The sequence below is a fragment of the Eleutherodactylus coqui genome, chromosome 8 (genome assembly GCF_035609145.1).
Source record: "Eleutherodactylus coqui strain aEleCoq1 chromosome 8, aEleCoq1.hap1, whole genome shotgun sequence".
Lineage (NCBI taxonomy): Eukaryota > Metazoa > Chordata > Amphibia > Anura > Eleutherodactylidae > Eleutherodactylus > Eleutherodactylus coqui.
The window spans coordinates 122,026,641-122,041,232 of NC_089844.1; the positions used below are offsets into that span (position 1 = coordinate 122,026,641).

Consider the following 14,592-nt stretch of genomic DNA (forward strand, 5'->3'; position numbering starts at 1 on the left):
CAGGAGCCCGGGAAAGCTGGGTGATAGGCCCAGGTCATGCCCACCATATGGCTCGTCACCCAGACAGAAAAAGGACACCTCAAGGACTCGAAGACACAGACATGTTTATTGTATTTCTGTCAGAAGCGCCTTGTCAGCGCACGGTGTGAGGGGAGGAGCTGGAAGGCGCCCTTTTATCCTCTGTCCTCGCTGACAGGACAAGGTGAGCCGCCCGCTCCATCCCCGCACAACCTCACTGCAAAATGGAGGAAACAAACAAGGAAACGAAGACGCTTTTTCTGTGAATGAGGAGGAGGAGGAGGCGGAGAAGGGCGTGGCCAGCGTGTGGTAATAAGCGTCCACGTCAGCCAATCACCGGCGGATATAGATCAGCCTCAGCCAATCCGGAGAAGCATCTTAGCGATACGCGCCTCCCTTCACCACCACGAACATTGTTGTGGAGTGACGTCAGCTCCAGACGATGCGGGCGGCCATTACTGTTGGCTGCTGTGTGATTCTTAAAGCCATCTGAGGAGAGGGGGAGAAGGCCATGGCCAGGACCACTAGCCAAGTGGTGAGATGCCAGTCTTGTCTTAGGGGTTCGGGCGGGCACCGGCGGGGCTGGGGAGGGCATAAGGGGCTTTGGTGAGGGGCGGTGGGGAGAGAGAGAGGTGTGCGCAGTGGCGGCAGCAGGCCTCTCCCCTCCATACATGTAAGGATGGGCATCTGCCCCTGTGCCCACAGCCTGTCAGCTGCCCTCACATGGAGAGGAGGTGCTGCCAGCTGGCAGTATGGCCACACCTGTATCTAGCACACCGTATGTGCATGGGCAGACCGTGTAGTAACCTATAGATTGTAGCCTCGCCCCTGGTGACCCCACAGCTACTGCATAGACTGATAAACGAGACGCAATATGTCTACAAAAACCGTTTCTTGACGTTACGATGCAAATAATGCCGAACGCGCGATGTCACGGGCCGGACGTGCGCCGCGGGGTGACCTTTAGCTATTTATTGTAATCCGTCGCACGTGACCCCAGCTTGTAGTTTACGTCCTGTTGTGGGACCTTTTCATACGAGCGGAATTTGGCTGCGGGAAGCACCGCAAAGCGTAAAAAAATTACGCTCCTAAGTCCGCGCGGAATCGGAAATGGCTTAATACTGCATGAAAATCCGCAGGAGGCAGTGTGGGTGTCAGTGCGGCTTTCCACAATGGCGGCTTCAGTTACGTGTTGCGCGGTGTCGTAGGCTGAAATGCCGCCGGTGGGACCGTTCTTTAGGCTACTCTGACACCGCGGGAGGATTCCTTATGGAAACCGCAGACATATTTGACCTCTGTTGCTCCTAGGCTGCCATGTTTGGGAAAAAAAAGATATTTCCACTCTGGGAAACCGTATTTGGTACAAATATTCAGCAAATTTCAAGTTTTCATTGCAAGCAGTTGACAGGCTGCAGATTTAAAGGGGGGTTTCTGGCAAAATAATTATGTCTGAGCAATCCTTGGGATAGGCCATCAGTAGGTCATCGCCAGGGACCCGCTACTCGGGATCTCTGGTGATGAGCTGCTCTTCCTGCCCGCTGGCATAGGGAAAGGCAGCGGAAGTGCCATAGCTGGCGTCACTCCCATTGAAATGAATGGGAGCTGAAGCTGGATATAGTACTTCCGCCTCCCACACCGGTGTCACTCCCGTTGATCTCAGCCAGCTATGGCACTTCTGTTGTTGTTGGCCTATGACGACATCCAGCCCCACTGCAGTGACGGTGGGCTGAGGGATTGGCTCATCATGGGAGATCCTGAGTGGTGGGTCTCCAGCTATTAACTGAAGATAGGTCATCATCTAGTGTTTGCCAAAAAAACTGCCTTTACACCCCATACACATTGGAGTTCAGTCTTTTGAACCAACCGATAAGTGGGCTTGGACGACTCTCTAAGGTAAATGAGGTTGCTCAACTTTCCCCACATGTCCGAGGAAAGAAGGAGCATTGATGATAAATTTCAATTCATAATAAATATATTTTTTTTTTTTTTTTTGAGAGAGAGATTGGCTGAAGCCAAAGCTGCCTAAAGGTTTTTTTTTTTTTTTTTCAGGCATTTACTATTGATTATCCTCATAATAGGTCATCAACAGTTGATAAGCGGGAGTCCAATGCTCTGGATGTCCGTTGGTCAGCTGATCCTCTGTCAGTGCAGTGGAGACAGATAGTCGTGTTGGTAGTTGGAGCCAGAAGTGTAATAGAAGGCATTGATTTCAATGGGAGCGAAGCCTTTCTATTACATTTCCTGCTCTGATCACCGATGTGGATGGTTGGTTCGGCCGCACAGACAACAGCTGGAAGATCAGTTGATTTTCAGGGACCTTGGGTGGTGGATCTCTGACGATCGATTACTGATGACCTATCCTGAGGATGGCTTATCAGTAGTAAATGCCTGGAAAACTGCTTTAAATGGTCAGGGTTAAAAAAAAAAATAAAATACGGCACCACCCTTGTCCATAGTATTTGTTTTATAGTATTGCAGCTTCGCTCCCATTCAGTTCAATGGATATGAGCTGCAATACCACACACAAGCCTATGGACAAGGGTGGTGCTGTGTTTGGAAGAAAGAAACCATGTTTTTCTAACCCTGGACAACCCATTTAACTGTCTAAAGACAAATCTTCAGCTGAGCTGACGGTTCATGTGTATGGGTAGCCGGGGCAAACAGCTGTTGGACAATTGGTTGTTGGAGGTATATGGCCACCTCTTACAATCTGCCGCATATGTCCGTCCGCTCCAGTCTCTGCGTGCATTTTTTCCACACCTTGTGAATGAGATTTGTTCAATCCCCCTACATGGCTTCTACTGTAAATGCTGCAGTTTATGTGCTGAAAATACTATTAACCCTACTGTGCCAGCGTGAGGTCTTCCAATGTAAGTGTCAACATGGGGGGCCAGCATATCCTCTCTGCAAAATGCCAATTTGAAGGAAGTAAATATTGGAGAATACGATAATGTTGTTGCTGCTGACTGTAGATATAACAGGTTTATTGAGCAAAAGCATGGTAGAAGACAAACAAAGGTAGAGAGGAAAAAAAATGTAAAAAAAAAAACCTAAAACTCCTGGGGTTTCCATATATATTTTTTTGGCTCTGGAATTAAAAGGCTTTTTTAGTTTGCATAAATAAAGCTTAAAGGGGTTGTCTCTCGCCGAAACGTGTTTTTTTTTGTTTTTGTTTTTTTTTTGCATAGGCCCCCCTGTTCGGCGCAGGACAAACGCAAGGGATGTGTTGAAATTAAAAAAATGAAATTTTACTTACCCGAATCCTCTCTCTGCGACTTCTTCCTACTTCTTCCTACTTCTTCCTTCTCCAAGATGGCCGCCGGGATCTTCACCCACGATGCACCGCGGGTCTTCTCCCATGGTGCACCGTGGGCTCTGTGCGGTCCATTGCCGATTCCAGCCTCCTGATTGGCTGGAATCAGCACACATGACGGGGGCGGAGCTACGCGATGATGCGTAGAAGGGGGCAGAGCCAGAACGCCGCTCGTGCCCAGACCGACCAGAAGGGAGAAGACCCTTCTGCGCAAGTGCGTCTAATTGGGCGATTAGACGCTGAAATTAGACGGCACCATGGAGACGGGGACGCCAGCAACGGAGCGGGTAAGTGAATAACTTCTGTATGGCTCATCATTAATGCACGATGTATATTACAAAGTGCAATAATATGGCCATACAGAAGTGCTGAACCCCACTTGATTTCGCGAGACAACCCCTTTAATCATTATAAAAGAAAAATTTCTAGCGCTTTCTCATATACTTAGTTTCAGTTTGTCATAATTTGCAAGAGCTCTGCTTGCTGTCAGTTAATTGGAACATTCCTAAAAACTGAATACCTGTCCAGATACTTCTCACAGCTTGGAGTCTGCTTTGCTCCTATCCAATCCAGGCTAGTTCTTTGTGAGCTAAATCCATCAGCGGAACAAATCTATCTCCTGTTCTGATAGTTTGTTACAGTGTAACAGCCCAGGCTGTTTAGATTGTTGTGTAGACTGGATAGAAGTGTAGCAAACTCTCAGCTGTAAGAAGTATTAGGTCTGGTGGATGTAAACGGGAAGGATGGTAGAGATCTCATACATTGTATGGGGTTGAAAAAAAATTATACTAAAAGGGTTATCCAATTAAAAAAATCTATATAAATATATAATCAGCTGCGATTAGTATAGAAGACAGTAATTGCCTGTTCTTTCTCGGGCGAGTTATCAGTCATGCAGTCCTCCTGGTCTTTGATTACAAGCAGTGAACATGTGAGTGTTACAGCCAGTCGGTGGCCACCTACTGTACTACTGACCTCACCGCTCAACCATAGGAGGCATGATACCAGGTGTATGCCACGTGACCACTATCGCCATTGATTGGCTGCTGCAATCTCATGCTGGCCAACTGTAAACAGATCGCAGCTCCTGTGACCAACGCCCTCCTTTCTTGTGGTAGGTGACAGTCCCAGAGGTGCGAACACCTCTCTACCCCCAGCAGACATTACTTATGCCATATCCTGGGGATATGTTTCCATAAGGCTCTGTTCAGATAACGTTAGCCTCTCCCTCGTGGGGTTCCTTCCAAATCCCTGAAAATGGAATTCCGATGGAACCCTGGGGCGGTCTTACAGGCCTTCATTATTCAAGCAGAGCCCGATAAGGTCCCTGAGTACACTTCTGTTCTCATCTGGCACCTATTAAGCGCTGTGGAATAAGTTGGCGCTATACAAATAAAGATTATTATTATATTATTCTTTAATGAAGGGGTGTTTTCACACATGACACATTTTCTGCCATGAAAAAAAAATCTGCAGCAAATCAATAGATCCTGAGGATTGGTCGTCAATATCAGTTTGGTAGGGGGCTTGTCACTCAGGTCTCCTGCCAATCAGCTGATTGAAGAGTCCGTCTGCAGCTTTTCCCAGGTCTGTGATGTCATGTTTGTTGGTCACATGGTCTAAGTGCAGCTTGGTTTCATTTAAGTAAGGCTGCCTGTCCACAGGCGAATTTTCATTGCGTTCCCTGCGGTGATAATCTGGCCGCGGGGAACGCAATAAACGCTTTCCGTGGCAATGCTATGGAAAGCGCAGCCCCCCTGTCCACGAGCGGAGAATCATTGTGATTCTCCGCTCGCGGGCGGCAAATTGATTTTTGCCACAATTCTCCACAGTAAGCCTGTCAGATAGGCTCAGTGCGGAGATCTGTCAGCTCTCCTCTACTCCTGTGGACAGGCAGCCTTAGGGTGCGTTCACACGAACGTATATCGGCTCGGTTTTCACGCCGAGCCGATATACATTGTCCTCATGTGCAGGGGGGGAGGCTGGAAGAGCCCAGGAGCAGAAACTCAGCTCCTGCCCCCTCCCTGCCTCCTCTCCACCCCTCTGCACTATTTGCAATGGGGAGAGGCGGGACGGGGGCGGGGCTAATTCCCGGACCTTAGCCCCACCCCCGTCCTGCCTCCTCTCATTGCAAATAGTGCAGAGGGGCGGAGAGGAGGCAGAGAGGGGGCGGGAGCACAGTTCCTGGCCCTGGCTCTTCCATCCTCCCCCCTCTGCACACGAGGACAACGTATATCGGCTCGGCGTGAAAACCGAGCCGATATACGTTCGTGTGAATGCACCCTTAATGTGATTGAGCTGCTATACCAGGCATAGCCTCCGTTAAATGTACAGCGCTTGTCCAAGTGTTGTGGGCACTGCAGACAGCTGATTAGTGGGGCTTTTGAGTAGTGGACCCCCACTGATGGGATATTGATGACGTATCTTGGTCCTGGAAAACCGCTTTGATGCCTGATGAGTATACATGCCATTTTAAAAAATAAATAAATTAAAAAAATATATATATAGCAGATGTTGGGAGGCCATAATGCATCTATAGACAGTATGTGGGAGCTCTGTACGCGTACCCCTTCCTTCCCAATTGCCCCCTCCTGACAGCTGTGATTTCCTAGGCCTGCTACCAGAAAATAGTTTACCGAATATGTGCCTGGTATGACGTTGTGCACGCATACGTCATGTTCATTTCACTTAACTTTATTTATATAAGTGCAAGGAACCCTTGTTAAAGGTGACCGGGTGTAACTTGACTCGTTAGCTTTGTGCACATTCTTATTTGTTTTACTCTCGAGCTCGTAAACGTCGTCCAAGTTCCCTTTCTGGGGAGTGAAAATGGGAAGCGAGTCAGCGTGGTAAACAAGCCGTTTTACTGAATGGTGCGTGGAGTACTGCTGTGGTTTATACAAGTCATTCACAAGTGCATTGTCATTTACGGCGAAGGCTGCATTAATTGGATACTAGGAGACAAGTAATTTGCTAATCTGTGTGCTGTTGGCATCTGCCAAGTTGCCTCCTAGTTTCTCTCCCACGTTTATGGCAGGCGTTGGATTGGATAATTATGGCAACATGTAAATACTTGTGGATGTATACCGGGTTCTAGAATGTACATTGTGACATTTGCTTCACTTTGCCAGATCACTTTTTTTTTTTTTAAAGTTATTTATTTATATTAAAGGGATCGTCCAAATTTTGAAAATTTTGAAATGGCTACAAAGGTATTAATAAAAGAAGCAGAGTACTCGGCTGTCCTCTCTGCAGTTGCTGAAATCCTCCTGGTCTTGGTTTGCGAACAGTTACCACTTGTCCGCAGCCAATCAGAGGCCGCAGCGATTATGTGCTGTTCACCTGGCATCATGACTCCCAGTATTAAAGCCGGAGAACAGACCGTGTCTGACTGGCTGCAGCGGTCAGGTGGTAGAAAAAGACTGCGGAGCGTGGCAAGGTGGAGTCCTGTGTGTGGGTTTTTTTTATTATTTTTTATTTATTTATTTATTTTTCCCCCTAATTTTCATACTTGGATGACCTTTTTAATAAAAGAGTAGATATAAAAAACCCAATCCCAGCCTTGTGATCTCTGTTTCCTCACCTCTCAAAGCCTCTCTTCGACTTCCCCCTTTTTAGAAAGTTGTTTCTCCACGTCATGGCACCTCTGCAGTATTATTACAAGTGGGACTCTGCATATGAGATGCTTCTTTTTTTTTTTTTTTTTTCTTCTCAATTCCTGTTTGGGTCATTCCAGTAGAGGAACACATTTGTTTTGCATTGCCGAGTAGCATACAGAATAGGCCCACACTTACTCATGCAAATTGTATGCTGAAAGGACAGGGCTTGCACATCTACCATAGAAACGTTACTTATTTGTTTTGTATACAAATATGGGCAATAAATGCCATGTGATGTAATAAAGGAAGGTTATCTCAGTGGACTCCCAAGTGGTCCATTACTTTAGTTAGGAAAAGTGGTTCTATAGTTGAAGAAACAAATACAGCTGTATGGATAGATGACCTAACAGATGTATTCCATGTCTATTGGCTAGCGTGTGTAAGCAACCCATAGACTTATAGGCAGAATTTTTAAAGGGGTTGTCAGTTCATCAGTTGAAAAGAGGCCAATTTTCTGGATAGGCAATCAGTAGTTGATGGATGGGGGTCCGCCACTTGGGACCCTGTTTTGATCAGCTGGTCGACAGTGGAGAAAGTAGGAGCTCTGGTTTTACCCCCATTAAAATTAATGGGAGCGTCGTACTTCTATTCCGCATCCTGTCAGCAGGAAGTGGATTAGCAGAGCAGGGCTCACATTGATTATTTTAATCAATAGAAGAATTCCTGTCACTCTCTTATGACGTCACAGACAGTGGAGGCTGAAATACCACGTGACCTCCTGTCGGATGTGATGGGTCCAACTTTTCACGTTCCGGTAAGAAATTTAAATTGCCAGATAACTGCTTTAAACTATCCTCCCAGCAAGGAAAACTGGTATAACCTCAGCTAATGGTATGCTGATGTGTCATGGAATAGATTGAAAATGGAAGTAAAAAAATCTCAGACTCAGGATGGTGCCTGATGAGCATCAGACAGGGGCTGCACTGCAGGGAAGGGGCTGCAATACACATAGGAGACCTCTAGAGCATGACAATCAAGTAAAGGGGGTCTGAAGCGCCCACAATAAATGCAACCGCGGTTGCACGTTCATTGTGGGAGATACCGGAACACATTTTCTGGATTGGTTGGGGTCCCAGCGGTTGGATTCCCACCAATCTTGTTAGTTTTCCTCTATTCTGTGAAGGGAGAATAACATAATTTTACTGGGTAACCCCATTAATTCCTCCCTAAGGGATTGTCTCGCTATAGCAGTCCCACTTTGTAACACCCTATTAGAGCATATGAGTGTCATAGATTAATGTCCACCACTTGGGGGTCTCCCTTCATTGAATGCTGCCGCTCTGAAGGATTTATCCGAGTGCATTGCATCTTTTCCTAGCTATATCTGCTATTCACAGACGTGTATACGAAGGTTGGAGGAGCCCAAGAGCCTGGTAATCAATGCGGGTAAAATCTGCTGCTAGCAAATCATTCTAGTTATGTCTATATAAGTTCCCATAAAATCACACAGACTTCTTGGAGGATCTAACTGACTCACAAAATATTTACCACTTCTGCTTCCGACTCGGTTATTGTCCCTAAATCAGCTCTTATCAAATATATTTTTTTTACTTGGATTATCTAACATGAGGGTATCATATATTATGATTGTATTGCTAAAAGTGAAGTTTCCCTTTAAGGGGATTGTCTTACAACAGCCCATACCTGAAACACAGCCCTGGCAGATCTGTAGCCCTGCTTGAGTCATTTCAGTGGGACCACCAGAGATGGCTGACTATCTCCAGCAGTCTCATCAAAGTGAATCGAGTGGAGGTAGGCAGGCACGTCCCGCGCTGCTCTACACTTCAGGATGTGCTGGGGCTATGTTCCAGGCATCGGATGTCTGGATGCAATGCTTTTCAAAGTGGTTCACCCACCCAAACTCGTATTAAAGTCATCTACGAAAACACATTATAAAAGTCCAATGAGATGCCACCAAGACCAGCAATTCGGGACACCGTTCATGGACTAGAATGGTATTGTTTAGGAGAAATCTAAGATTTTTTTTCTCTTGTTGCATCATAGAACCACTTTAATAACGCTTGCATTTTATACCAGCTCCCTACTAGTAGCTGTTACCATTAGGTACACAATTTTAAAGTTTGTTTGCTCTCAGGGCATTACATTTTATGATTTTTTTTTGTTTGTTTTGTTTTTTTTTGTTTTATTTGCCCCTTGTTTAGTTACAAGCAAAGTCACTGTAACTAAAAAAAATTTTTTGTAGTCGCTTGATTCCTTATTTCAGTAACATCCTTCTGTGTTTTTCTTTGTGTAAAGCATCAGTTATAGGTTGTCTGCTGTTCTTGAAAAATCGAAGCTGAATAGAAATATAATACATTTAATTAAAATAATACATATTTAAAACCAATTTGTTCTTTTGTATTTTTGACATCTGTCTTGTTATATTTTTGTAGTTGAAATGTGTGTTCTAAAAAGTATTAAGGTCCATTTACACGGAGCGATGGTCCCTCAAAGATCGCTCAAACGACAGTTTGAGTGACAGCTCTGAGCGATCATTTTGCAAAAACTATTAAGTAGCTACTTAATAGCTTATTAGCGTGCAAATGAAGCCTTTAGCTGAAAGCAGTTAATAGCCGGAGGGCTCTTATCTGCGTTCGGCTCCTTTGTTTTCCGACGGGTTAAATAGCTGAAACAATGCTATCAGCACTACCCGCGGAGAACTCAGTGTGCTGATAGACCGCACAATGACTTTTAGGCTGGCTTGAATTTAGCGATCAGCAACCAGTGCACGATGGCCACACATTTAGACGCAGCGATTATCGTTTAAAAGATCGCTTTTGAGTTTTTTTTAAATTTTTTTATTTATTTATTTATTTATTTTTTGCTCCGTGTAAATTGGCCTTTACAGCTGATGTTAGGGGTTTGCAGTTTTGATAAAATTTTTGGAAAATGCAGTTTTTGTGTATCGGCTGAATGTGTGTCTGGAGTTGCCAGTCTTTTCCCTGTTTTAAATTTCATTGAAACTTTAATTTATTATTTTAATTATTTAATGGAACCTTTTTTGTTTCTACTATATTAAGAGTTCTGCTGTTAATTTCTCAAATAATGACTTATTTGATAGGTTGGAGAATATTTATTTACAAAATGTAGAGAATTAGTGAATAAAGCAAATTAAATAACTAAGAAAATAACAATTAGCTACTGTTAGTAATTGTAATCTGTGACTGATCACCAGTCTTAGGAGTGATATATAACTATCCGGCAAATCATGTGAAATCGGATGTAGACTATAAATAAAACTGTCAGGTGTCTTATTTTCTGCACACCACAAATTATGACTCTTCTTTTTTAAGAAACATTGAATTGTGAGAGATCACAAAGGGCCTTTCATTACAAATAACCACGTGCTGGAGATTGATCAAATCTCCATTATCTGGAGGAAAGGGGGAAAATCAAAGGATGTTAATTCATGAGCTTTGTTTACTGAAATATTTCCATAATGAAATGTCGTAGACATCCCAAAGTCTATATTTTAGTTTTTATGTACATAGTATTACTAATGGTTAAAAATGTTACTCTGCATCAGACATTAAAATTGTAAGTTCAAGAAATAGACCTTATTATTCACCTCCGAATAGTTACCTAGAGCAGAGTTCTTGATATGTTATGAAACTGGAGGTGCGACTGCATCAGTCTCTTCTGTTTTCTTTTTTTTTTTTACAATTTTTGTGTTTTTGTTGAATACATGCTTTATTAGGTCAATATGAATAGGCAGAATGGTATTCTCAGCACTTTGTTGGATATGGACATCTTATCATTTTTGCTAATAGACTAATAAGGTATTGAAATCTAGGTGGTTTAAACTTTTCCAAGAATTTTACTTGATGAAAGAATGTCAGCAGAAAACGAAGGAATGAGTAGTAAACTCCATTATGTTACAAAAAAAAAGCCTTTTAGAAGAACATTTGAAAATTGCAAATGAAAAAGGCATTTCTATAACACCTTTTGTGGGTATTTTCTATACTACTTGAATAGAAAAAAATGCATCAATCTAAAATAATGGAAAAAAAAAACTTGTGGACTTTTTACTTGTAATTGCAGTATTTGTTTTTAAACCTTTAGCTGATAGGTTTGCTTTAAGAATACATTTTACTATACCTGTGTTGTCTGCACAATGATAGTTTGTTTTTTTTCTCTAAACTTATAAATGTAAATAAAATGCTAGCCTGACAAACTTTACACTGACATCTAAAACTTTGTCAGATGCTCCCTAGTAACCGTCAATAAGTGGACACTGTCAGCTGTGCTGTTAGGGCTCATGTCCACGGGCAAAAGAAGAATTAAAATCCGCAGCAGATTTTAACTCTTCTCCTGCCCACGGATCCGCACCCCATAGGGATGCATTGATCACCCGCGGGGTAGATAAATACCCGCGGATGGTCAATAAAAGTGATTTTAAAAAAAAATGGAGCATGAAAAAATCTGGACCATGCTCCAATTTTCGTGCGGGTCTCCCGCGGGGACGGCTCCCGCGGGCTTCTATTGAAGCCTATGGAAGCCGTCCGGATCCGCGGGAGACCTAAAATAGGAATTTAAAAGAATTTACTCATCCGGAGCGGGCGGGGAAGGTCTTCTCTTCCTCACGGCCGGATCTTTCTTGCTTCGGCTCGGCGGATGTGCCCAGCGCATGCACGTCGGCGACGTGCCGCCGGCGTGACGAGTTCATCCGCCGGCCGAAAAAAGATCCGGCCGTGAGGAAGAGAAGACTTTCCCCGCCCGCTCCGGATGAGTAAATTCTTTTAAATTCCTATTTTCAGCGCTCATGTCCGCGGGGCGGGAGGGACCCGCTGCAGATTCTCCATGTAGAATCCGTAGCGGGCCTGATTTTCCCAGTGGACATGAGGCCTTACAGCGCTCATCAAAAGACTACTAAGTAACAGGAAAGATGAAGTTCAGACGGGGTTTTACCAGAGATGGTCCACAGCACTTCAGGTCTCTAGTTCAGGAATTCTCAAAATGAGAATATTTTGTAGTAAATTTGGAACAGCAGTGTACCCACAATCAGCCAGCTGCGTTCCCTAAAATCACTTTCAATGTTTTTGATTTGAGACTGGTGACCTAAGTAACGAGGTACTCTTCTGGAGAGCTCCAGCAAGCTTTGTTATGTAACCCCTTAGCAGTGTTCTTGAGGTATAGAGTAGTTTTTGGAGGATGTTAATGATCATGAAGAGTATTTCAGGATGTATATTTGTGTAATGATGTTATGAACCGTTGTGGCGGTGGTCCTTAACGCCATCATTTGGATAATGCGAGATCTTATTGATGCTATTGGTTCATAAGGATTCAGCAGACTCCTATTTTCCTGAATATCCCTTTGGTCAATTAAAACTACTTTCCTTTTGTGTAAGCAAGTCAAGAATGAACAAAATGCTGCAGATTCTAAGAATCCTCCCTTTTTTTTTACCCTTGTGGCTAGATAATTAGAACTTTCATAGCCACCAATAGAAAAGAATTGTAGAGTTAAGCCCCATTTAGATGGGACGAATGTTGGGCAAACGATGCCTGACACTCATCCCCCGCACCTGCACGGGAGCTTGTACCCCTAGCTCACAGCGGGGCGGCAGGTGGAGATTTCTATTCTCGCTCCCCCGCCCCTCTCTATTCAGTTAACATAATGGCCGTTCAATACTGAACGGCTGCTATTTACACTGCACTGTCATGGTTAAACTCATCGCTTATCATTTATGCAGACCTGTTCATTCATTTGAATGGTTTTTGTACGTTTTCTTTCCAACAGACATGTCTTCCCCCTCCTGGTAGCAGCTGATCACTGGGGTTATAGAAGCAAGACCTGTGACAATCAGCTGATCACTGCATAGGATTGCATTTGAAAAGGGATCGCCTTAACCCCTTAGTACCCACCGATGTTTATTTACATCCCAGGCGCATGGCGTTAATAGGCGCAGGCTCGGAGGCTGAGCCCACTTCATACAATTGATCGTGTCGGCTGTATTTGAGTGTTGACACCAGGCGCAATCAGAGTTCATGCTGACCACAGTTGTTAACCCTTTAAATGCCCCTGTAAATTCTGGCAATGGCATTTGGGGGTCAGAACACCACACCCTCCTTTCAACCACATTGAGATTGTGAAGTACAGCCCAGCTGCAATGGTAACTGAGGGCTTTGTTAAGGTAACCCCCCTCTCCCTCCCAGGGCTGCCATGTATTTCTGCCTGTAATGACTAGCCTGTGGTTTGTCTTAGTAGAATGTCTGCTGAAAAACCATATACTGCGATACTTTAGTATTGCAGTATATGATATAAGCGATCAAACAATTGCAAGTTCAATCCTCCTTAAGATATATTTACATACATTTACAAACTCGGACCAATATCGCACTCGGAAACATGAGATTTTACCTGTGATTCTGATGGGTTTTGCAAGAAAAATGTGGTGCTTAACATGTGGTTTTTTTTTTTTTCTCTCTACCCAGTACGTGAAAATCGCTTGTTTCAATTTGCAAAATAATAAATCGCACCTGTTTTTTTGTTTTGGCTCCCACGAAAAATAATGGATGATATCACCGAAAAACCAGTACTGCAATTTTTCTATCTTGGAGTCTCGGTCCGACCGAAAAATTGCCCATGTAAATAAATGCACAGAAATTAAGGGGTCATTTTTTTCCGTCTGAGTTCCATCTATGTTGCAGTTGGAAGGAACTTGTGTGATCTAGTTCTGCAGCCCACTGCCCACTCTCCTAGTATTAGCGCTCACATCCGGGCACCATAATGCTAGGGGTTCAGAATGGTGATGCTACTTCCTCTGTTCTTGCTTCTCAGAAGGTGACACCTGAGCGAAGGGTCTGCCAGCAATGAAACCTCGTATCCCTCAGCGGCTCAATCTGCGATCACAAAAACCCTTTAGGGCGTTAAAGCTTATGGGTTTAATGGTGTAGAGAGAATATTCTATTAGGACATATGTTTTCTCTGTAGGCGCCTTGTAATGTACATGTCGAGGTACTCCTTGGTAGCAATAATATGTAGCGTGTGTATATATAATTAAGGCGTCTTACGAAAGCCTATCAAGTAGATTACCATCATTTGTTCTTTCTTGCATAAGGATAAACAAGATGAAGTCATTACTGAGGTTAATGAAACGCGTTTCTTGTAGCAGTCAAAAGAAACCATTACAAAGCCAACAGTTGTTTTCTCCCATAATTGTCGTCCAGCAGTAAAACCCTCACCCTTGACTGACACGTAATAAAAGTTCCTGTTGGCCTTTGTATCAGAAATTTGATAGGTGTGTGAGTAGTATCTGGTATGCGACCTAGAATTCTTGCGCTTTTTTTTTTTTTTTTTTTTTTCTCCCCCTCAGGAATTTACTGAATCAGTGGATGCTACTTTCCACATCACAAGAAATGCCAAAGATAATTTACCCAATTTTTCTACTTTCTTTGTCAAAGTATTTCACTGTTCGAGTTCATTGCATAAGGAACAGCAGCCGTGTTTATGTAGTATCGCCTTGCTGGTTACACATACAGATATCACTTGTCCTGCCAGTATCTGCTACCTAGGGCATGTCGATATATAGGAAAATAGTTATGCAATATGCAAATTGTGCCATGTGTCACCCAGTAAAAAAATCAGGGGTGGCCAGAACATGG

General features: G+C 43.8%; 1 protein-coding gene across 2 annotated transcripts in view; it reads left to right on the forward strand.

Annotated features, from left to right (window-relative positions):
- The first annotated feature begins 423 nt into the window (after positions 1-423).
- Positions 424-14,592, forward strand: part of PDPK1 (3-phosphoinositide dependent protein kinase 1) — a 57,496-nt gene continuing 43,327 nt past the window's right edge. For both annotated transcript variants that reach the window (XM_066576329.1, XM_066576330.1), the window contains exon 1: positions 424-553. In XM_066576329.1, the coding sequence (XP_066432426.1) occupies positions 530-553 (24 nt within the window). In that variant the 5' untranslated portion in view covers positions 424-529. The remainder of the gene's footprint in view (positions 554-14,592) is intronic.